The 24,699-nt window shown below is 38.5% G+C and overlaps 1 protein-coding gene across 1 annotated transcript in view; it reads left to right on the top strand.

Moving 5' to 3' along the window:
• Positions 1-1,523: 1,523 nt before the first annotated feature.
• Positions 1,524-24,699, top strand: part of LOC111587648 (cAMP-specific 3',5'-cyclic phosphodiesterase 4B-like) — a 52,888-nt gene continuing 29,712 nt past the window's right edge. The window contains exons 1-4 of the mRNA XM_023297695.3: positions 1,524-1,607; positions 4,427-4,498; positions 17,452-17,590; positions 23,315-23,562. Of these exons, the coding sequence (XP_023153463.1) occupies positions 17,549-17,590; positions 23,315-23,562 (290 nt within the window). The 5' untranslated portion in view covers positions 1,524-1,607; positions 4,427-4,498; positions 17,452-17,548. The remainder of the gene's footprint in view (positions 1,608-4,426; positions 4,499-17,451; positions 17,591-23,314; positions 23,563-24,699) is intronic.

The following is a 24,699-nucleotide window of genomic DNA, read 5'->3' as shown; positions in this document are numbered from 1 at the left end:
TCACAGTAAAGGGTCTGAATACTTATGACCGTGTGATATTTCAGGTTTTCTTTTTTAATAAATTTGCAAACATTTCTACATTTCTGTTTCTTTCTGTCAAGATAGGGTGCTGAGTGTACATTAATGAGAAATAAAATGAACTTTTTTGATTTTAGCAAATGGCTGCAATGAAACAAAGAGTGAAAAATTTAAAGGGGTCTGAATACTTTCCGTACCCACTGTAATTAGCTTAGCATAAAGTCAGCTCATTAGCTTTAAAGACTGATGTTAATACTTTTAATTTTTACTGCTGGTTAGCTATTATCTTACTGCATTAGATGATAGTGTACTTAATGTATCAGAAACCTAGCATTAGCAAGTTAGTTAGCCTTTTAGACAGCTAACAATGTCTTTTTTTTTTTACTGCTGGTTAGCTATTATAGTACTGTATTGGATGATAGTGTACATAATTTATTAAAAATATAGCATTTGCAAGACTTGAGTTTTGAAAATAATGGATGTCAGTTCCCTCAAAGGTCCTGCCTGTTACGATCCAACCTCTAGGGTCAGCTGGATGCAAAAAATAACCAGAATGTTACTGGTTGAGGTAAAGGAATTTATTGCTCAGTGGCAAATTGAACATAAAAGTGGTCAGACAAAGAAACACAAGACTGGTGGATGTTGCCAAATCAAAGAACAGAATAAAACAGTTGCAGTTATAGTCACCTGCAGTGATCGTGGGAGAAGGAATCGTGGTGGGAGACCAATCCAAGGTGTGGAAGACCAGGGCTGGGAGGAGGTCTGGAGCTCCAGGCTAATCGCTCCTCATGAGTGACAGGTGGGAATCTGGTGCTTGGTCTCCAACCAGGTGTAATCAAACCACTCCACGCACCATCCAGACACAAAGGCTGTACAAGGTCCATTTCCCACACACAAGGTCACCACGGGCCTTAACACTCCTCTTACATTTACCCATTTCACAGTAAAAGTTTTTATTTTTTTGTTCAAACTGATAAGTAAGTCTCCACATGACTCATGGTAACAGTAAAGAAAAGTTTGTATACAGTATGCACATGCTTATAAAAAACACATTGTGTACTGCCAAAAATATTCAATTAATATTAGTACCTCATCAGTACTTCTTTTGATTTTGTCAACCCAGTAAAAGGATTCCAGTATTATTTAAAGATTAGTGAGGTCATTATCATCAAAGAAAATAAAAAATAATTATTTTTCAGAGTCAGGTGCAGACACATGGTGATACGGGGATTTCTTATCCCGGTTTAACCCACTATACGTAAGTGCCATTTGAGGAAACCATCATCTCAGGACAGAGAGCCTGGAGGGTAACTGCACACACAGTGACTGATCCACACTCCTGCTCCGGCTGCGGGGACCTTTAACGGAATCCGGGCGGGTCGTAAGCGGAGGGGGGGCGGGGACCGGAGGATGTGCGTCGCCGGTGTCGAAGCCAATCGATGCGCTCGCGGGTCCGTGAAGGGGAACGAGCGCGAACGGAACAAATGGAACCTCATAAAAAGGGGGCGCGTGCCACAGGAGAGCGGCAGAGAAACGGAGGAGCTCACAGCGACATCACCGGGAGACGCCGACAGACGGCCACACCATCGGTAAGACTGCGTTCAGACCGGCCGACGACACACACCGTGTTACAACTGAGCTGATCCCACCGAAAAAAAACATCGTATTTTCATCTTTCTTTGGCTTTTGTCGTCCTTTTCCTGTCTACACTGTGTATTAGCTTTTTTTGCGGCTAGCTTAAAACTCACAAATAACCGATGTTTTCGAAGTTTTGATGAATTTACTTTCGAAAGTGACCTTTTGAAGTAATACAGTGCACAATATCGGATTTAGTCGTTTCTGAGGTTTTCAAAAAGGATGTTCGGGTGGCAGGTTTCCGTCATTTGAGCTGCACAGGAGCTATTTTCGAAGCAAACACGATCGCCAGTCAAATATCTTGAGTTGCACTGAAAGGTCCTTTTGATTCAGTCATATCACGTAGGATTCTTGTCTGTATGTAGGCTGTGCTCCTGAGGCGATCTCTCTCCCTCTGGACTTTGCATTGTGGGCATCTCTCTTCCTTTTTGTCAGCCTGTGTGTCTAGTTTGAAGCACTTTATCGAAGCTTCCATAAATGCCTTGCATAAAGCACGAGGTTAAACAAGGTAAACACGTTCACAGTCATTGATTTCTCATATTGCAGTGCAGGAGAGTGATTGAGTTAGGATAATATTTGGAACCACTGAGATGTGGGTAGTGGGGGGAAAAAGAGAAACTGAGCAAATGTTGTGATGGAAACCCTATGTAAGCCCACATTTACACATAAAAAGAGGCGACTGGTCAATAAACCAAGTGTCATATGTCATTAGACAGTTAGTGAATCCAGTTAGCATTGACGCTTAAATCCATGAGGTCACCCAAGATACCAAGAAAATAAATGGCACTTGTTAGGCTCATTATCTTGTCCTATGATGATATTAAAAAAAACTTTATTTCTGTAGTGCCTTACAAAACCAGTAACAGAGTGCTTTACAAAATACAATAACAACCAATAACAATAGAACCATTATGTGTCTCACTAAAAATAGAGAATCAATAAGGATATTTTATGCGCTTTGTATAAAGAGAGAGTGGGAATGGAAGTACCAGCAATATGTTCATTGTCCTCTGTTGTGCAGAACATTTCAAACTTTAAATATCTTAACTGCTATTTCTCAGTTTGTATGAAGTATTTCGAATGCTATGACATGGGGTGGTGTTCTGTTGTTGTAATTTCTTTTCAGTGGCACATCCATTGTTTGGTGCATGAAAGCAAATTGGTAGCACTAACTTAAAAGCCTGCATGCTAAAACATCAGGCAAACAGACTTAACTAGGATGAAGATTTGTAGCTGACCAATGATACTGGCTTTCATCTCTAAATGCAGTGTTCACAAAGAATGCTATATTTTAAAAACATTGAAGAAGAAAATGGAACTTGTTTTATGAGAGCTCTAAAAATGTAGTATTGCATGTAAATGTGTCCTTTGGTGTTAGATTTTTCAGTACTGAAAATGAAACTATTAAGCTTCTGCTAGAATATGCACAGGTCTTTGCAATCTGGGGTTGTGAATTATCACAGTATTTATCGGAGTGTCTGCTTTTTCAAAAAAAGCTTCATTTTACTCTCCAGTATAAGACAAAAAAAGGATTGACTCATCACTGAAGTATTATGTTTCCCTCTTTTACAAATCATTTTTACAGCTGTGCGCTGGTTTCACATCCCACACAAGTTCTCCTTTTATGCCATGCTAGTGACATTTCATTGTCATGCCATATCATTGTGTTACACTGAAATCCCTCTTTAAAGTGTTTGTATTGTCTGTCCAGTCATGGGGTATGAACTCAACTGGCCGTGTGTTTTTAGCTTCCATCGGTGCTGGAACAACAGTGCACATACATCCAGTGTCTTGTATTAAAGGGTTGTCAGACTGATGACTCATTTACTGGCTGTTTAGTGGCGTTACTGGTGATGTGGCTACTATACTGCCTTTTCTGTTATTGAACACTAATGTTTGGTTTCCAGCTGATGAATACATACTGTGTCTGTGCAAGGCATTTGCGTTTCAGACTGGCTGAGTGTTTGTCATACTGGGAGCTGTGATGAAAATCCAGCTGATTGCGAATACAGAAACCATTGTGTGTACGCGGTTGTTTGTTAGTGTATGTGCTTGATGTCAAACTGAACTGTGATTGTAATTGCAGTTATGCATTTTGGAAAGCATAGCAATTGTACATTTCGCTGGGTTTCTGCAGTTTTAAAGTGACTTTTCGCATAACTCTGACCTAACGAAAGTAGGATATGCTGTTTATTTATTAAATAATCTGTGGAGTCATGAATTAATGTCGCTTAGTGTTTTTTTTTTTTTTCATGTCTGTCAGGGACAAAGCACAATTCCCCTTCGATAATGTAACATTGTAAGAGGTCCTTGTTGCAGATCTAAGATCAATCATGTAGTTCTTTTCTGGCCAAAATACTGTAGTTGGTCAGAATTTTTTTTTCCTTTTCAATATTTTGCTGCGTTATGATCCAACCTCTAGGGACAGATGGATGCAACAATTAATAAGTTATTTGGTCAGGTAAAGGAATTTATTGCTCAGTAGCTAACAAAACGAAGGCTAACAGAGTTTGTAACTGAGCTAAACACGAACAACACAGCTGTACTCCCTAGCCAAAACCAAAACATAGTAGCAACACCACCACATGCTGGGAAGAGGTCTGAAGCTCCACACTAATCACTCCTCATGAGTGCCAGGTGTAAGCTGGAGCTCGGTCTTCAGCCAGGTATAATCAATCCCTCTCTCCACAAGCCATCCAGACACACGGCCACCATAGGCCGAAACACTGTGCAGTGTGATATGTGTAATTGTAATCCGTTATCTGTCTTTCAGGTTGACAATTTGCTGACGTGACGAATTCTTTCTGCTCCTCTCACCACTGCTTCAAGCAGAAACGCTTCATCTGTAAGTACACTTTCTCAGTGTCTGCTGGGAAATGTTGTTGCCACTTCAAGCCTTATTGCTGACTAAGTAGCATGTATTTCTTAAATAGTTTTCATGTAGATCAGTTTTCAATGTACAGTTGTTAAGTTAACCCATAATAAAGTCATAAAAGAACCAAACTTCATGAATGTTTTTTGTGACAAAGAAGTATCTGTTCCAATCACTCTATCAGAGAAAAATCAGAGTTGTAGAAATAACTGGAAACTCGAGAGCCATGACATTATGTTCTTTACAAGTGTATTGTAGAGCTGTTGGTTGAACATCTTTTAGTATGGCACAGTGGTCAGTATAAAAGGTACTCCTTATGTGCATTTGTACCACTTGATATTTTCAGATAGATGTGGTATTGTCACGTGTAAAGTAAAAATGTCAAAATGATTTATCTTCAAAGAAGATATCCTGATTGGACTACTTTTGCAGTTTTCTTGCATTTTATAGACTCAGTTTTCAGTTGATTAATGGTTTAAATAATGACCATATTAATAGCAATCATTTGTTACTGCCTTGATATGCTGTAGATACTAGAACAGTTCCTAGTGGTGAAGTGGTAGGAGTGTGTTGTGGTTCACAGGCCTCATCAGTAGTTTCACAGCATGATATTGCCACCCTGTGTGTAAAGGAGGCGGGAGATCATATTGATTTGTTCGCTTCAGCCTGAGTAGTACCTCTAAGGAGCACAGGTCATAGCTGTGCAGTGCTTCATCGCTGTTCAAATCTGCAGTCATGTTGACGTGGAGGTTACCAGCTGATGACACTCTGTGCCTCTCCGAATCCTGCAGCCTCTGCCAGGCCTTCTGTTACCGCCTTACTCTCCAAGTCATTTGTTGTTTTTCCACTCTCAATCAGTGGGGACACTAAGTTTCCCCTAGTGAATGGATTCTTGATGAAGTGCTGACACAGGCAGTACTTCAATCACAATACAAAACACAAAAATAAGGAGACTTGAATATGATGGAGTCATTAGTATATTTGTGAGTGGGTGTTGTTTTTATCTCCACAAAATGGCACTCCCTCTTAATTGTTCAGCAACTGCAATCAAACGGTGTGTCGTCCAGAGTCAGAGCTGCCATGTGTCCAGGTCCTACCAATTATTTCTTTTCTTTTTTGTTTTGTTTGTTTGCCTGCCTGGCCTCTGTCTTGGTGTGGCAGCATGACACTGAAAGGTCATGATGAATTAAGCATTGATTAGGAATGCATGATGATGCATGTTATCAGTATCTACCAATGAAGGCACGTTCAACTTTAATGTTGAATTTGGTCATTGGACCAAAGACAACATTAACAATCAGTCTGTCAGGCTAGATATTTACAGCTTTATTTCGAAATGTCATTTTACATGTGATTTAAAGAGGTATTCTTCTTTTGCCCTGTGAATATGTACATTGAAAATTTTTTTTATGTCTGCACCAGCCTGTGGACAATCACATTTTGAGTAGGCATAATAATGTGTTGATTCTGCTTACAGGAGAGACCTGATTCTCTGCAATTAGGTAGAAAAAGCTGTGGCTATTTCAGTATTAACTGGCCAAAATAACTTGGAAAACATTCTACTATTGGATGTTGACAAAAAACAATATTTTTGCATTCCCAACATTTATAAATCCCTTTCATCTAAATCTCAAAAAAATGTAATATCTGTGATAAATGCTAAATATATTTGGGAAAAGTGCAGAATACTATGTATACGTCACACTTGCATGACAGAAAGGGGTGGATTTCTGCTTTAAGGTTTAAACTGTATAAGACTTCAGAGCTCCAAATCAGACTATTTCCCCAATTTTGTGTCACACTGATAGATTGACTTTCCCATGACCCAACAAGCACATAGTGTGACAGTAGAACAATCCCAAAAGGGGACATTTGGCCCAGAGCAACAGGCTCATTGGCTTGTTCTTTCTCTCTCTCTCTGTCTGTCTTTTTGAATCTGTACAGTAGGGCAGTGGGTTCCCTGCATGTGGCCTCCACAGTGACGTCACCTTTCAGCTGCCACAAATTGCTGTGTTGTTTCTCGCTCTCCTCAACAAACTCCTCTCAGTCCTCACTCGGCTGAAAAGCTAATTTCTGCTGGAATCTGCTTCCACGCTGAATGCAAACACAACAACAAAAAAACTTCCCACTGTGATTTAGTTCTGATTTTTCAGTGACAAGTAATCTGATTTGACAGGTGTTGATTGACTTTCCTTTTTACTCAGAGCGAAAATGGCCAAAAACTGTTGAATCATCCTCGATAGGTGTCTGAGTAGATCACATGGCAGAGGAATTGATGTTGACGTGATTTAAAGGAACACTGACAATTTTACGTAATGTAAGATTTTATTTTAACACCTGCCACTCCCTTCTTCATGTAGCATTAATGAACACTCTATATAGCTTTCATTATTAGATTATTTACACATGTAGTTGTAAGCAGATGTCAGGACAAGTGTTAAATATGGTAGCAATTCTAACTTTTCTTACTGTGAAATATCTTCTTATATCTACATAATGATGTTTAAACGACTTATTAAATGTTTATTCTGAAGATGTGGGGTTAAAGCAAAAGACCGCTGTCTTCTGCAGGAACTCGGGAAATGTGTGACTTTGTGCAAACATTTACAGGAATGACCTTAAAATCAACCACTTCAGCTTGTCTGTTTCCATTGTGGCTGTGACAGCTTTGACCACAGTCTAAAATCAGAGCTCTGCGATCACGTAGGAAATGGAACAATGGAGCATTTGTTATGTTGGCCTGTACAGTGATTTTTACATGATTGATGTTGCAGTGTTAGAAAGGAGAGGAATGCCATGAAACAAGGACATGGACAGGGCAGAAAAATGACATTTGTTGCAGGATTTGTCCTGCCCTAAAATGGCCTGCAAGTTTCTGCAGTGGAAAATGGCTTAAAGTGTTACTTGCTGTGCAATAAGTTGCAGACATCTTTTACCCCTTTAAGTGAATAGCAACTTAGTGACTATGCCTTCTATCAGTTATTGTGGCTCTTTTCATGCTTAGTCGATAACTCATTTAATATCTAAAATAGTGAAAATGTTGATCATTTTTCTTCAAACTGCTTGTTTTGACCTACAAACAGTTCCAAAATTGTAAGATTGCCAACATTTAGTATAAGCAGTAGCAGTTTTTATGTTTGGAAATTTACTTCAGGTCAGTCAGTTAAAAAAAACTGTTGCAGATTGCTTTCTAGTCAGTAAAGTATTCAAATGTTTTACTCAGCTCTACCTATGTGGAAAGCAGCTCTGGTGCATCCATACCATACATGTTTGTAACATGTAGCATTGTATGTCTCTGTTTGAAATGGCACTGAACAGTTTGAGACTTTTTTTTTGTGCATTCAAAGGTGCATGCGTTTTGTATGACAAGTCCAGCTTAGTAAGTACAAGAACACCTGCATGAAGTGCAACAACTGCTTTGTGTGTCGGACATGCCCACACAAACCGTGTGGGAAGGATAGATAAGATTAGAAAGATAACAGTGAGTGGCTAAAACTTAGTGCAACCTTCCAGCATTTTTTAAAAAATATTTTTTTATTGACCTGCAGTTCTCAACCTTATATTTTCACAAAAAAAATTAACTAGCTGACCCCATGCTGAAGGCATCTGGCAAATATTGATTGGTATCCTAGTCAAAGCTGTATGAATTCTATTAGAATGGATGTGTCTAAAATGGCAGTGTTGGAGTGAAGTCGGTTCTGTTTTCATTGTTGTGTACAGGATTATGTCTGTGCAGCCTCAAGTTTTGATATAAATTGTGTGTGTCTGTAAATTTATTCCAGCTCCCACGTAGATATTTTAGAAATGCTCAAATAGATGTCAGTAAAATGTTGGTACTCTTTACTAGGTTACACAGGTTTTATTTAAATTCAATTGTTAATCCATAGCAGTAGTTTATTTGTTTTCAGTCACAGTCCATAGATATTCCGGAAAAGAAGCAGTGTGATTGCTGGTGTGATTTGCATTATGAGCAATAATAAATTACTGAGTATTCTCTTGGTCATTGATCACACATGTTTTTCAGCGTATGCAGCTGCTGCATCTAAAACACCTTTGTTTTCATAGAACATACTATGAAACAAAAGGCTCCACACAACAGCATCATGCACCACAGCAAGCACTGTTTTTCAGACCATTTGTGCAGTTAAGCTGTAAGTAACCCTATAATTTTGTAATTGAGAGAAGTGTGCTTCAAGCAGTTCATTGTGTAACCTGAAGACCAGGAGATAGGTCTGTGGGGTTTTCTTGTGATTGCTTCTCATTGTGTTGACCTCCAGTAACATTTCTGAAAGATTAGCCATGACAAATAAACAAATTCATTAAATATTTTGGTAAATACTTTTTTTAGTAAAATGATTCCAGTCTAAAAGAAGTGTGATATCTTTGAACCAAAAATAAACTGTGGTGGACACGTTATCCAATTCTTCCTTGAGCTGAATTTCAGTTCCCTTCTACCTGTTCTTGGCAAAGTCAAGAGGAAAAAAGATTATATCTTAGATATATGTATCTGTGGTGATAGAATGAGACCACACAATCTCTTTTATTTGGTCATTAAAGTTCAGCCCAATGTCAGAAAATAACCCCAGGGCTCTATTGAGAGGATTTTACTTTGTGTAGGAGACGGGCAATCTTTTGAAGGAGATCGAACAACTCATAACATAGACGAGTTACGGTATCTCATCTGTGGTCATGCTGTGTGTTGTTCCTGAGGTGTGAATAAAGTGGGTGTGGTAGCGTTTCCATGGAAAAAAAAAAAAGTGGGCGGGCAGAGCAATCACCAGGACCTGCCACTGTTCTGTCAACAGCTGTTGTGTCTTGTGACCAATGCTATTTACTTCTCCATTCAGCACTCCCACATATTTGAATGGTTGCATAGAATAAAGGTTAATTTTCCAGAGAATGAATCAAAGCTACTTAAATTCAATCAACTTGCTTAATAAGCACATAGTATATTCTTTAATTTTTGTTCTCTTCTGACTACCGAGTGTTGAGTGACCACTGCAAAGTTAATCTCTCATGGTTGTGGCACACAGATGGCCTTGAAAGCTCTCTTTGTTGAAGCACAGACTGATTGAACATAATATTAACACAGTTCCACACAGGATTTCTTGAGCCCCCTTTGTTTCAGCAACACAAAAGGTACCTTTGTGTGGGTGTCCAGTGGTTTTAAATGTATGACAGTCACTGACTCACCCTCCACAGTTCTCCATTGTGCATGGACACCATGTGACATAGATTGACTGGTCAGTTGGGCAAAATTTCTCACTGCTGCCAGCAATGAAGCCATTCTGACTTCTGCTTTAAAACATACCCAAAATGTAACCATTGGTTTTTAGTTTCCCATTTACCATCCATGCTATCAGAACATTTTGTGTTCGATGATGGTCAATGAGTGTGTTATATAAAAGATATAATCGATCTGTGTATGCATCAGGTTTTTTTTTTGTCTGTTACACCAGCAGCAGTAGAATGATTTAAACAGGCCACTAGTCTATCACACACACTAGCCCATTCACACTCAAATTCACACCTACATGCCATAGTGCCAGAGGGAACCCACACAACACACAAAACCGCTAACTGCTATTTTAATTATTGATTAGTCTATTGTTGACTCATCCATCAGCTAATTGGTTTACAAATTTCAATAAAGCATTGACAAATTGTCAGTATCTAAGGTGCTTCTTTAAATTAGTTTTGTCAGCCCAATAGTCCTGCAACTACAACATACAATTTGCAAGGATATACATTGAAAATCCTCACACTTAAATGTACAGCATTTTCAAGTCGCTTAAGTTAGAGCAGCACAATGAATCTAAAATGGGTCATGATTACGATTTTCCATCCCACAATTAATAAAAACTCAACATTTTTATTATTAACAACACTCCACTCATAAAAAAACAGTCCTCGTAGATAAAATTATATGGTTTCCGTATGTATAAATCTGACATCAGAATTACTTATTTTGCTCTTTTCAAAAATTTTTTTTTGTCACATAGCACTCTGATTTGCACTGCAGTAACTGAGTGAAGACTTCTGTGTCTACAGACATTTCGCTAGCTCTCAGCAAATGAGCTGTTTTGAGTGCAGTTTTCTTTATATTTTGGCCTTTACACATTCGCTGAATAGAAGAACGTTATTTTAAGTCTTTTGTGACAAAGATTTGTACATTAGCAGGAATGCATCACAGCATGGAAGTTAATGCAGTACTCTGCAATAAAAAAATAATTGGTTGCATAAAAATATTCATGACTAATCAGAATGGTTGGGATTATCATTTTGGCCGTAATTGTGCTGCCCAAACTTAAATGGTAAATCAGCCATCCATCCACTATCTATGCACCGCTTAATCCTCATTAGGGTCATAAAGGGACTTGAGACCATCCCAGCTGACTTAGGGTGAAGGCAGGGGACACCCTGGACAGGTCACCAGTCTATCACAGGACTACAGAGTGACAAACAAGCACACTCACATTCACACCTACGGACAATTTAGAATCACCAATTAACCTGAGCTTGGTTTTGTGGGAGGAAGCCGGAGTACTCGCAGAAAGCCCATGCATGCACAGGGAGAACATGCAAACTCCACGCACAAAGATCCCAGGCCCAGTCTGGCGTGCAAACTGGGGATCCGCTAGCTGCGAGGCGACGGTGCTAACGGTAGATCAATTGTTTCCAATTAATTTTCTGTTAGTCTGCTTATAGATTATTCCAGCATTAACCTACCATAAAATGCTGTGCATCTGATGTTCTTGGGGGAAGATGATGCAGTTAATCTGCTGTGGAGGATTTATCCTGTACTCATAGTACTTTGAAACCTTTTTTAGCACTTGTATTTAATGGAAGAAATAATATCCTTAAACCAAGCCTGTCCACGGGCTTTGCATTGTCCTTGAGTTGTAGATTAAGCAAAGCTGCTTTGGTATGTTTTGTTCCCTACTGCAGTGATGATATACACTTAGCTCAATGATCCCTGGTGTTCTCTTCAAAATCCAAATCCAGTCCTTACAATCAGCATCTTGAGTGCTGCCTCATGACCATGAATTCTGTTACCAGCTTCACATCAACAATTATTTGTGAGGGTACAGACAGCTGCCATGGCCATGACCTATTGCTGGGGTCACTTGAAGTTGTTTTTTTTTTTTTTCTCCTTAAGGAGAAGGCTGCAGTGCAGTTTCAATCCAGTGTCCTTTGTCCACTGAGCTTCTTTGGTTTTAGTCCTCAAGTTTTAGGTTTAAATGCTCAGGTCTCAAAGGCTCATCCCTTCCAGTGTTGTATTGACAGAGCCACAGCCTTTTTGTTAAAATTCTGATGGCAAGGAACAACAAACCTTAATGGAAAATAGAGTTGCAATAAACATTTAATTTTATTCATGGAGTTATTTGGAGGAATATTTTTTTTCTCAGGTAAATAATTCTGTGTGATAATGGTTTCTTGTGCCTCGGTCAGTCGATCTTCCCTAAAAATATTCTGAACATTGTGTTTGAGATGGACTTTGTAAACCCTGAAAACTATTCAAAACAATGTAAAACTTTGATAAAACTTGATAATGAAAAGCAAGCACATTAAACAAACTCTAAGCATAGTCACTGACAGAATCTGATCTGCCAAAGTTGTTCATGAGTCATTTGACCAAAAAGAGAAAACATGTTATCAGTGAGTGGCTAAAACCACTGACCAAGCAAAAGTTGCAATGCTGGCTGTTTCCAGTTACTCGATTGGTTTTCAGAATTTCCGTTTCATAACACAATTATGGCTTTAATATTGACTGCTGGATAATTTGAATAGATCGCCTTGAGCTGTGGGAGCCTGTGATCACTATGTTTCACTATTTTTTGACAGAAAAATAGCAAATAATTAATAAATTACAAATTTCAACGAGTTGGTACATATTGACAATTATTTGCAATCCTACAAAATTGCTGCAAACACCTCACACACATGGACTTAATAGAGTATAAATTGTGTTACACTAAGTCGTTGAGCAAACATAATGACATGAATGGTTTAATAGAGTTAAGTTAATAACTAGTCGGTGGTATTTACAGTGTTACAAAGCTGTAACTATGATATAAATTCATAGAACACTTTGTAATTAAAAGTTCCAGGCTTGGATTGATTTGTGCATTTTGTTGTCTGAAACTGTAAGGTTTCCTTGGATATACCACAGCCTTCAAAATCTAACCTCTTAAGCACAGAAACAAATTTAATAGTACATACTACCTGAATTCACAGTGAGTGGACTGTTCAAGGTTGACTCCCCTAACTGCTCTGTACAATATGTTACAAGGCTATACAGTTACACTTTTATTGAGCCTTTTGGGTGCATTGTACTCGGAGTGTCCCTTGGAGTCTCAGATGGCATAAGGACACAGTGACCTTTCTGGACCTTTCCTTTGATTATTGTCTTAAAGATTTACAGCTATTGTAGGAGTACATCTATCACTGCTGGAATTACATGGCATGGTTTGACATAACTTTTTACCATCTATCTTCTCTACGTCTTTTCCTAAAGTAGGTCTCTGCTCTCGGGGACATTCATCCAGTGATAATCTGTAACATCCTGACCTTTGTGAGATGGCTCAGGAGTGGAGAAAGCCCTTTGAGAATGCTGTGATAGACTGTTATTTGATTTTTTTTTTTTTATTTTTATTCCCCCCACAGGTGTTTAAAATTTTTTTATTTTGTGTATCAGAGAAATCATTCCGGATATTACTTTAACCGACAATCAAAGAATCATTTGATCTACAAGACATCTGCAATATGTTGCAGATCAGCTGTAAGACATTTCCTTGTGAACTTACAGAAATGTAAAAGAATTCCAGTTTATTTCAGTTTTACCTAGGCATAGTCTCAGATACTTTTAGTCTGCTTTAAACATAATAATTTGGATGGTTATTGTGATTTAATATAATTTGTTTATTGCACATGCTGAACTTTAAAGCTAGCAAGTCCTAAGACGCATAAATTATTCTGAGAACTTATTGGAATAGTAATATTGGCTTTATATTGCGTCTCTTTATATATATGTTGTGGCCCTACTTACTCTTGTGGTTGTAGAAAAACTGGCATTAACACACCTTTGAACTGTTTTGCATTGAACAAGTTGAAAAAATGTTCATGTCAGTTTAAGCATTACAGTAAAGTATTACAAACTTCAAAATGCGTAAATCTTGAAACCTTTAAATAGTTAGTTCATTGTACATTTATACATATCTGCTTAAAATACTTTTTGTCGTATGTTCTCACAAATGAGTACAGCACAACTATCTAAAATCATGTGGGAAATTAAGTAAATCTCATGGAAATTGTTGACCTTGTCATTATGATTGATGTTTGCAAATGTATTTATTCAAATATGAGGAACACTAGTACAGATTTTTTTTTTTTTTTTTTTAAAGACAAATTGGATGTATCATGAACAGCACAGCAGTTTTCACCCTTGTGAGGGAGCAAATGGGATTAGGTCCAGCTCCTTAAAGAAGCCATTGGATTTCAGTAGACTGTTTCCATTCCTGGGAAAAACCCAGTGAAAGTTAACATAGCCCTGATGATGGTATTCACCTCACCTTGACAGGACCTCTGGAGTTGCCCTCGCAAATATATTTGATCAAGCAATTGAATTGGATCGTCTTTGAAACAGTCAGATAAAGGCAACACAAATAACATGAAAATGTAATATTTTGGTGTCATTTTCATTTTTTTTTTTAAAAACAGTCACAAGGACAGAGTAAGTGGACACATTTATCACACTTTCATATCCTTAAAATTAGAATCAGGGCTTCCATATTAGGTGACAATATTTAGTGCCTCCTTTGGGAGTGACAGGTGGAACATGTCGTAGTTGAACTTCTGGCATCAAGGCTCTGCTGTTCTCTTTGCTGTTGAAGTTTGTATTGTCATCATGCCAAGATTTAAAGAGCTCTCCAAGGTTATGGATGTCTATGAGTCTGCCAAGAGACTTAAAAAGATCTCCAGAGTATTTGAAATAAATCACTCTACTGTGAGGAAAATCATGTGCAAATGGCTTAGATCTCAAATGCCTGCCAATTTGTCCTGGACTGGCTACTCCTGCAAATTCAGACCAAGAGCAGAGCATTTTGTGCAAAAAGAAGTCTTCAAGAACACCATAATTTTATCACAGGATATGCAGTTAACTCTTTCAACTGTTGATGTCAAAGTGCTGCATCTATAACCAGAAAAAAGCAGAAATTTGACCTGCGGAGGAGGTATGGCAGGAAAAAGCATTTGCTGTCCAAAAGGAGCATTTGAGCAATACTGCCAACTGTGAAACAGGGTGAAGGAAAACTTTATAGGTTGGACTTGTCTGAGGGACTGGGGAGCGTGCAGTCATAACTGAACTATTAATTCTACATCATTTTATATAGTTCTTGAAGATAATGTGAGGCCATCTGAAACCTGAAGATGAACCAGCAGTGTATTTACTTGGATTCTAATCACACGAGCAAATTCACCAAAGAAGAAAGAAACGAAGGGCTATGGTGGGGCTAAGTCAAAGCTCAGATTTGAATCCCATTGAAATGTTGCGAGCAGATTTGATACAGGCAGTACACGCAAGAAACCCCTCAAACATCTTGCAACTGTAGGAATTTAGCATGGAAGAGTGAAAATTTTCAACAAGCAGAAGTCAGAGAAAACATCTTTTTTTCTATTACTAACCTCAGAGTCCACAGATGAATCTTATATCCCTTGATCTTTGAGTTGAATAAATGATTAAATAGCTAATTATCCTTTTGGTGTTGTTCAAGTATGCCATCTTTTTCTGAAAGCCCAGTTTCAACGATAATTATTTGCTTATTCAGATATATCAAAAAAGCCAACAGTCGCCATAGGATGCACTTATTTTTTACACAGCAGCACTGGAAACCTTTGTGTCCAGAAGTGTAAGAGGGTGTGGGTGGTGTTAAGAAAATTTTAATGGACACATGTATGCTAACACATACATTATTGAAAACTTCTGCCTGCCTGCTGAGAACTGAAACCAGCCGTTGATTATTAAGTTATCCTGCAGATGCTCGAAACACTGAATCCCTTTATGAGCTGCTGCTGTTTGACCTCGTCATTTTTTCCCCACAGTAACTGAGGGCAGCATGAAGCCACTTTCAGACCACATGTGTTTGTTTTTGAAGGCTACAAGCGAGGTTAGGTTGTTTGGAGCTGAGAAATTCTCCTTTCATGCCACTTGACTTGGTAGTAGCTGGAGAGCACCAACAGCACTTTCCTTCACAAGCAGTTCTACGCTGACTTTAATGCAAGGACACGGTGCCTGCCAAATAGGGGGTAATGTGGGTGGAACTCAGTGGGGATCAATAGTGACATGGAAAATATCGATTCATGTCTGTCACATAGATTAGTCACTCATGTCAGCCTTGTGGTGATTTTCCGCCAGCTGTGGTCATTCTATAATTGATGAGCCTACAGTCACTGTCTTCTGAGTAGTCAGACACATGGGGCTGGATTAAAACACATTCAAGCACGAACGCATAGCTCTTGTATCAGTAAATCATTCCATATATGGTATCTTATGCCAGAAGACATAGCAGGGTTGAAGGAGCATTGCAGATTTTAAATGTTGCTTTTGTCAAATTTTTGTTCAGTAGCTTGTGTTCAGGCATTTAACATTTCAGATATTAGGCTTTTCTGTTATAAGGAACCAGACACAGGGTGTGTTACAAATTGCATACTTTTTCACTTTCAGTACCGACTGTAGCTGCTTTACAAAGTGTCCATTGTTGGATGCACTCCACAAACGGTTGGGACATACTACTTCATTATAATGTTGCGCCTTAAGCTTTGACCATCTTGCTCATATATTTGTCACAGTCTGTGGTGGTGTGAAAAGAGCATCATCTCTCTACATGTGCTTAGCGGCTGAAGCTTGTTGAAACTCGTACCAAACACTCTGACATATCTATGAAGTATTTTTTGTTGCTCAGAGGTTTGTTGGTCTAATTGGCCCTAAAAAGCATGCTGGCTTTCATACAGCAAAGTGACTGGACAAAGTAGGACATTCTTGTGTTTTTAGTATACTATATAATGGGACATTCTTTATCTGGTTCACTACATCAGCATGCATGTTTACGCTGACATTGCTGACACTTTGCAGGTATAATGTTAGCCATCTCATTTAAGCATGTTACCATTTTACAATTCACAAATAAGCTACTAGCATAGAGAAAAATATTTTTTTTTCCTAAACTCAAATATTTCTGTACGATATTGTATGTTTAAGTCATTCTGTAGAGGAATGTTTGTACCAACATATTCATCCAATGGTTGTAAAGATTTTCTCTTGAAACTAGGACTTTCAACCTCATGGTGGTGCTAAAGTCAGGGGATCACCAAAGTCATAACGTATCTTTTTCTGAAAACCCTGACCCCAAAGTTGATGGTAGCCTGTTGTTGAGATGTTTCAGTCTGGACCAAGTTGACGATCTGACACACTGACTTTACCATCCCTAGAGCCAAAGCTAACATAGATAAATATGTTTCTACAACTAAGTGCTGTGTTTTGGTGTTTGATATAAATCTTTTGGAGCTAGTGTTGTTAAGGTTGCATGCCATAAAGTTCTGTTTTACACCTTTTTAGTGTGTTTATAAAAATAATAAAACATTTCACTATGCATTGTACTGTGTACAACTGTATGTGACAAATTCCTTACATTTAGATTTGTTTTGCTTCGATGTTTATTATATGATTGATTTACTTCTGTGCATACCATTGCAGTTCATGTCATGTCTGCTTTATTGTTAAAGTTGTGTAATTCGCTGCATATACAGTATAGTCAGTCAAAACAATAATACCAGTCTGACAACAACTGCAGACAAATTCATTGTGAGGGAGGCAGAATATGTGTTGGAATTGGTTACTTTTGTCTCACCTCCCCCAATTCTATGTGCAGGCGTACTGGTGAGGAGGAGAAGCAGGAAAGAGCTGCGTTTTCGGATAGACGATCTGTCACACAGTGAGAGAGAGAGTCTGGCCGAGCATCCCTCAGGATGAAGAAAAGCAGGAGTGCACACGGGGTCACGCCAGGCGATGTAAGTGCCGATTTTTCCCAACCCTCCATCTGTTCAACCATGACTCCATCCATAAATTCATTACGATGCTGCCTATGATTCTCTTTGTCTGAAATTCCACTTCTCACCTGTAAAGTTTGCAGTTTCACAGTTTGCACACTTACTATAAATTTTGTGTTGTTTGCCATCTCTCCGTTTCCTCCTGAATAAATATACAGTGAGCTCAAGTAGGAAAACACACTGACAGCGAGGTGCAGTATGTCGGCGGTGGTCAGTGACTCATAAACAGATGACTGTACTGTACACAACAGACCGCTATCCGGAAGGACACACTGCAGAGAGGGAGATGGTGTGTGTGTTTGTGCTTTCATGGTGAAGGACAGTGTATTATGCATGTGGATGAAAGAGTTTGGAAGATAGAGAGTTGAGGAATGACTCTAGAAGAAGCAGGCGGAGCGGGAAGAGGGTAAATGGTGTTAAAAAGACAGTTCACACGAGGATCCATTTAGGGCATACACTGAATGGAAACATAGATATGGGGAGGAAGGACAGGGATCTGACAGAGAGGCCCATCTGTTTCCCCTCTATGCCACTGGTGTTTATGACTGGTAAGGCAGACCAGATCATTTGCTTTGACATTGTCCAACAGGAGCTCGGAGGACAAGCCAAATCCAGGATGATGAATGTTTTCCTGCTGTGACTGGCCTCCATAACTCCCCTCAAAAATATGCAACAATATTTATAAACTGGCCGAATGCAAAGCTTAGGAGTCTCATTTTCTGATGCCAATTGCTACTGTAATGTAAGGAATAATGCCCGATAAGACAATTAATGGACTACATGAAGATCACTTGCCAAAAAAAGAAAAATTACCATTAATTTATATTTTCATTTTCAAGCCTTTTGTAGTTACAGTTGGAGGTTTGTCACAATCTGTAACTCTGTTTCCTGGTAACACTTGACGGTTTGACAGATACTTGGAACTAGTGGTGTAAATGATTAACCATTAATTATTTGTTGTTAATAATTTAACAGATTAAAAATATTTGAGACAGAATATGGACATGCATGTCACAAAATGTATTATTGCTTAGCTGCTTGCACCACCAGATGGAGCCTCTTACTTTTTAGTACTGTAGCAGCCAAAGGAGGTGGTCACTCAAACTACCAGTGGCTATGTTGGCAAGCAGAGTGCATTGTGGGATTTCACTGAATGAAGTGCCACTATGAGAAAGTCTCATGTGATGCTTAATGTACATTGGCCAGGAGAGTCATCCTGTAGCTGAAGTGAACTAAGTTATCTCTATGGATTCATGGATGATTTTTGAAGCCTGTAGATAGCCTGTATCATGGGACATATGCTCTTGGAGAAGATTATGTCAAACAGTCCTGTTCAAAGAAGTTTTATCACGGCAAGGAATGGTTTCTTCTTAGTTTATTTTATGGTATTGGTTCCTGGATTATTGATTGTTAAGGCTGTCAATCATTGGTTAGGAAAACTGTTTATAATTTGCATCTCTGCTTGGAACAAGGATTACCATTCCACACGACTTGGCGAGGGGAGTCTTTGTAGTCATTTCAGCCCATAGAACCCAACGACTAATGTTCAAATCCAATAAAACTGCATACGATTGCTAAACAGTGAACATAATTTGACAGTATGTTTAACAAATCAATATCAAGATCTTCACAAATAAGTGAAAATTCATATGCACTGTTGGCTGCAGTCTGATGTAGAGTTGAATATCAAATGGGATGTGAGTTGATTACTTATTTGATGCAAAGTATCAGTAAGTTCAGAGGGGCAGTGTACTTCTTGTAGCTTGTGCGTCACAGTCGCCATCCGGTGGTGTTCAGAGGATGAGGCACTAAAGCATTACACTTGGTGTTATAAATGATGTATTCTGATATGGTCTGGACCAGTTCATTTTGAATTTTAGAACTATAATTTAGAATGGTAACAGATTGACTGAGTCTATTTAGTTGGTGCCCGATATCAAAATTAATGGACACCCTGCAGCCAGTCAGAATTGAGCGTACACCCAGATCATGGTTTAATGGTTAATAATGTCAGGAATGATTTAATAGTAATTTTTACTTTCATGACGGCAGTGATTTGGGTAACACCTGACACATTTTTCAGTAGGTGGTCATTTTAGGCCAGTCACTTTCTTGAATGGGTTTGAACACAGATCGTACTGCTGAACCTTACTTTTGTGCAGAATTTTCTTGTCAACATAAACCCAAAATACTTTCATACTTCATTTCTCATATCCTGTTTAGTGTCTTTTCATCAGCTCATTTGACATTTGTAACTAAAACTCATCCTTAAACAGCCTTAAACAGTGTCATGTGGCTCGCCCTTATTTTGCGTAAGGATGTTAGTTTTTCTTTAAAAAGATCTCATATCAATAATAATGTTTTCTTCAGCGTTTTTCCATAAAGTGAGTCCATATGCAGACTGTGAGGTCAAACTAAGAACGAAAAACCACTAACCACCCATAGGCTCTGAGTACAGCTTCTCGGTCAGCCGTAGGTTAGTGTTGTTACTGCCACATAGAAAGCTTAGATGCCAAACATTAATACTGTATGTACGCTACATTTACACAATGATCTGTTCCATGTCAGGTGGAGGACTAGTATTTAAGCAAGTTTAATGTATAAGCAACAGTTGGTAACACTCTTCATTAAGCAGACAAGATAAAGATAATTACAAATACAGTTGAAGATGCAAATTTTAATTACGCAGCATTTAAAGTACGTACATTTATTTGACATGTATGTTAAGTTTTGCTCATTTTCAATAAAAATGCATTTTTTCTGTTTCACAGGAAAAAAAGGGGAGTCCTGAACAGATATCTGCTATGCTACACCATCTCCCACCTTTCATTCAGATTCTATAGCACTTAAATAATTAAAGCGGATGTTTTTTTTCCCCTTTAGTTTGAAATATTCAATAATTCAGTCACTATATAAACCCATGCTGTTAAGAGATTCACTCTTAACGCTGTGTCATTTATAATCACCTCCTTCAAAAAGGCTTTTTGGAAGTGTCCCAGAGAACACTGGAGTTGTTTAGGCTCTGCAGCCAAGAAACCCCTTTCATCTTCGAGAAAACACCCACTCCACCTCTGTTTGACTCTGCAGCTACACTATCTCCATTTGAGACTCATTGTTTGATCTCAATGCTTTTCCTTTTACGGCCATGTTCCGGCACATTTTATAGATCCAGGTTTCTAAAATAATCAACGTCCTTATCCGACTCTTGGCTAGTATATGGACAGTCGCTCAAAGTAAATCAGCTGTGTTTCCTCTTCTTAATGACATTTGGACCACAGACGGGAGATCAATAAAGAACTAGAATTGTATGTGCACGTCGCATGCATTCAGTAAACAACTGATAAATAATTTGGCAGTGAAACAGCAATAACATTATGACATGTTGACTATTTAGATCTCTGCTTATAACTTTTGACAAGAGTGTTTGTGTAAGTGGAAATGAACCCATATTGGTCGCCTGAACAGAGTTATGTTTTGCCAGATTTAATTTTCACCCTTTCCCCTGAATGTGAAGAATGTGTCTCAAAAAGACAGCGACAATAAATCAGACAAATTACATTTCCTAGAAAGGGCAGGGGAGTCAGCAGAGCTGTGTTCACTGACAGTCAGAGGACAGCAGACTCCAATATCTGTTAGTGGTTCCTCTCACCATCTCTTGTTCACTCTGTCAGTCAGAAAATGTTTCTTTCCTGGTCTCATCTCCGTTTTGCAGTTTGTCTTTATGTATCGCAGGGTGCATCCCTGCTATTAGTCACTCTGTGGAAAGAGGAGATGGGATGCCTCAGTCTTTCTGTTTATTGTCTTCTCTCCCTTTATTTATTAAACAATCAACACCCACTGACATCAGCCTGTCTACACTCATTCGGTCAATTACTATTTAGGTTTCACCAATGATATTTTCCATTTGAACACTCAATTTTGACTTGATATGTACTTAATGCAGTAAAGAAGAAATATAAATGGAAACGGATGCCAGTGCTATTCAAGATGTGACTCATTGTCGCATTTCTTCGGACATGATAGATGTGATTTAAGTGATTGGTCAACTGTCTTTTTTTTTTTTTTTTTTTTTTCAAGCAAGCTTAATGTTACTAGTAACTTTTAATTACTAGCAACTACTGTTCTTTTTTTTGTAAGTAGATATTAAACATATTTATAATTGACACTTGTAGGATATGACATTTCTTGAGGTAACAGCTTCATATTTAGCTGCGCTTAAACAACTGCACAATTGAATAAGCATTGACAGAACATTACAATAATTGTTTTGAGATGTACATACTCTTCTCAACTTCTGAAATGTAGGATGTGAAGACATCTCTTCGGGTTTAACAAATAGGGATAGGCATTTTTCGCCATTTTTAGACCAAATAATTAATCTGTAAATTGAGAAATTAGACATGGACTTGGTTGTAATGAAAAATATTGCAGTTCTGTTCCTGATATACTGGTCAGCATTATTGCAAATATACTGGCAGTGGTGTATATGTTGGAATATAAGTAACATCAAAATGCAGCATAGAAATACAGTGAGTTTTTTGTGGTCATTTACAAAAATTATCATTGTTGCTTAGTTTGTTCTCAGTAAAATAAGTATACTAAGTAATTTTTCAACTGTAAAATATTCCACTTATTGTGTTTGATATGTTAAAAACAATCATCATTGTGTGTAACCGTCTCCAAAATTCAATATTGGTCGAGTTAAACTGCTGTAATTAACCACATTTAGGGAAATGCTGTCGATCAATAGAGAATCAGTGGTCGATTCATGTGCAGGCTCAGTGCTGTTAAATGGTGTTGAGCTGTCAGTCTTGATCACAGTGAGGTCACCTTGTAGCTTTTTCCTTCTCACGCCCTCTCACTTGCTGTCAGCTACTTTCTCTCTCACTCAGTTTTCTCCATCTAGTCTCCTGCACCACATTCACATTAAATTGACAAACAATTTCTTGCTTGCCACAGCCACGTTCCAGGAATTCCTCATTCTCCCCTTTCTTTTTTCACCATCATCATCGCGCCTTCATATTTCAATGGTTCATTTGAAACGATTTGCAGACTTTCATTTTGTCTTGCATTCAATGAACATGAAACATGATAGAAATGTATGCAGAATGAGCTCTGGCAGCCCACTTCTGTTTCCTCAGAGCCCTGGCTTGTTTACAACTCCTCATTTCAATGAAGGGCTCTGTGCTTCTTACCGGAACCTTCACATTAAAAGCAAACACATTAAGGAGACAATTTATATTCAGCACAGCTTTATAAAAATGTCAATTGGCCGTGTCAAGGGTCTGAAACAATTAATTGTCTGAAATGAAGAGCATTGAAAACATAAAATGTTGCCAATGCACTGTACAGCACTTTGTTAAATCAGGGTTGCGTGCAGGGCCGGCAGATTGTTTCGTTAGTGATGACACATTGGTAAATGTTTGAGTCATTAGCACAGTCATGTTTATGTGTGCTAAATTAGTCTATTTCAACGCCTTCTTATTTTTTTCTTTTTTGTCGTTTCAATTTTGGTCATTAAATTTATATTTCTTTTGAACAAGCTAACCAGCTTGGTGTCATACACTCAGCATACTGATCTGAACATTTTACCCATGTTTTCTCCATGTCAGTCCCAATCCTTTGGGAATATTATGAAGCCACTTTCACGTTTAAGGCAATAATTAATTCCTCCTTGTCTGTCAGGAGAACAAGGAGCTTCCCGTGGGACAATTTTCCATCAGCAGCACCCTCGGGGTTGAGGTGTGCAAAGTCCACAGGCGGTTTTCTGGCAACCTGCAGCTGCCTCCGTTGTCATGGCGACAGGCCGAAAAGGAGAGCTACAGGGTCAGGCCACTCACACCAGAAGAAGATCCGGTGACCCGAACCAGACCCACAAGCCTGCCCATCGTCTCTCTGCCTCGCATCGACATCACACAGGCCGACCCTAACAGGTGAGGCTCTAAGAAACAACCATCACAGAGACACCACACTTCAGGGGCTGTTTTTATATGCTTCTGTATTCATAAGGATTTTGTAAAGTAGCACTGCTGCTGTGGCTGTTGGGCGTATTGGTGCACATTTTATTTTTATGTAATTTGCAGCTTTTGTGCTCAGTATTTCAGAACTATGTTTAGTTTTTATTTTGCTTTTAACAGTTTAGTTTCTTGATGGAAGCAGCATTTTCGTAACAGCTTGTGTATTGGGAACAGTGGGAGGCTGGTGTCGTATCCCATCTTGCTCTTACATTACATTTGCAAATTAGTACCAGTGTTGGCATTTATAGTTTCAGCCTTCAGTACCTTGTTTGCTTCTTTGTTTTAGTTGTTTCTCAGAGTGTTAATTATAACCTGTGTCGTGGTGAAAGAACTCAGAGTGTGCTCATTTCTAAGAAATCAGAGGGTAGAAAATTATTTGGGAGCCATTTAACAATTACTCTTATATTTGGTTATTCCCGAGGCACGATACAACGGACTATCGCTCCATTCAGGCATTAATGCAGGAAATATGTGAAAAAACTTAATGATGGCTTCTACTTCACATTATTGAGAAGCAATTTGCCACATATATTGTCTTTTCTTTGTTCCACTGTGACTCAGCCCACTAAACTACACATAGTTAGGGCTTCTTTTCAGAGATGTATTGTCTACTGACACTTTTATTTGTTGCTTTCATCTCTATGATGCTACTGCAGGTTTTAAAAAGCATAGGTTTCATTAGCTGGAATAAAGTTCAGGAGCTGAGAAACTTTTGCTCTGCTTATTGCGTGACACTGTGGTTGCTCCATAACATTTTGTGTTATTTTCCAGTTATTGAGCAACCAGTCAGCGTACGATGATGCTTGGGTCTGTTTTGATTTGCATCTTAAGTATTCCCCGGGGACGATATCTACCAATCAAATTATTCATAAGCTCAGTCATATTCCTATGAGTGTGCCAGTCAATTTCTTAGTGCAGTATCATGAGTTTAATCTCAGAGAAGGAACAGTCTTGTTTTTAGTGCTTCTTTTTATTAGCTGATTATAACATAGTAAGTCTTTATTGTTTTGCCCTAACAACCAGGGCGTTGGGATGTTATAGGTTTCTAAACAG

This window comes from Amphiprion ocellaris, chromosome 10, assembly GCF_022539595.1.
Source record: "Amphiprion ocellaris isolate individual 3 ecotype Okinawa chromosome 10, ASM2253959v1, whole genome shotgun sequence".
Lineage (NCBI taxonomy): Eukaryota > Metazoa > Chordata > Actinopteri > Pomacentridae > Amphiprion > Amphiprion ocellaris.
This window is presented reverse-complemented; position numbering and strand designations above follow the sequence as displayed.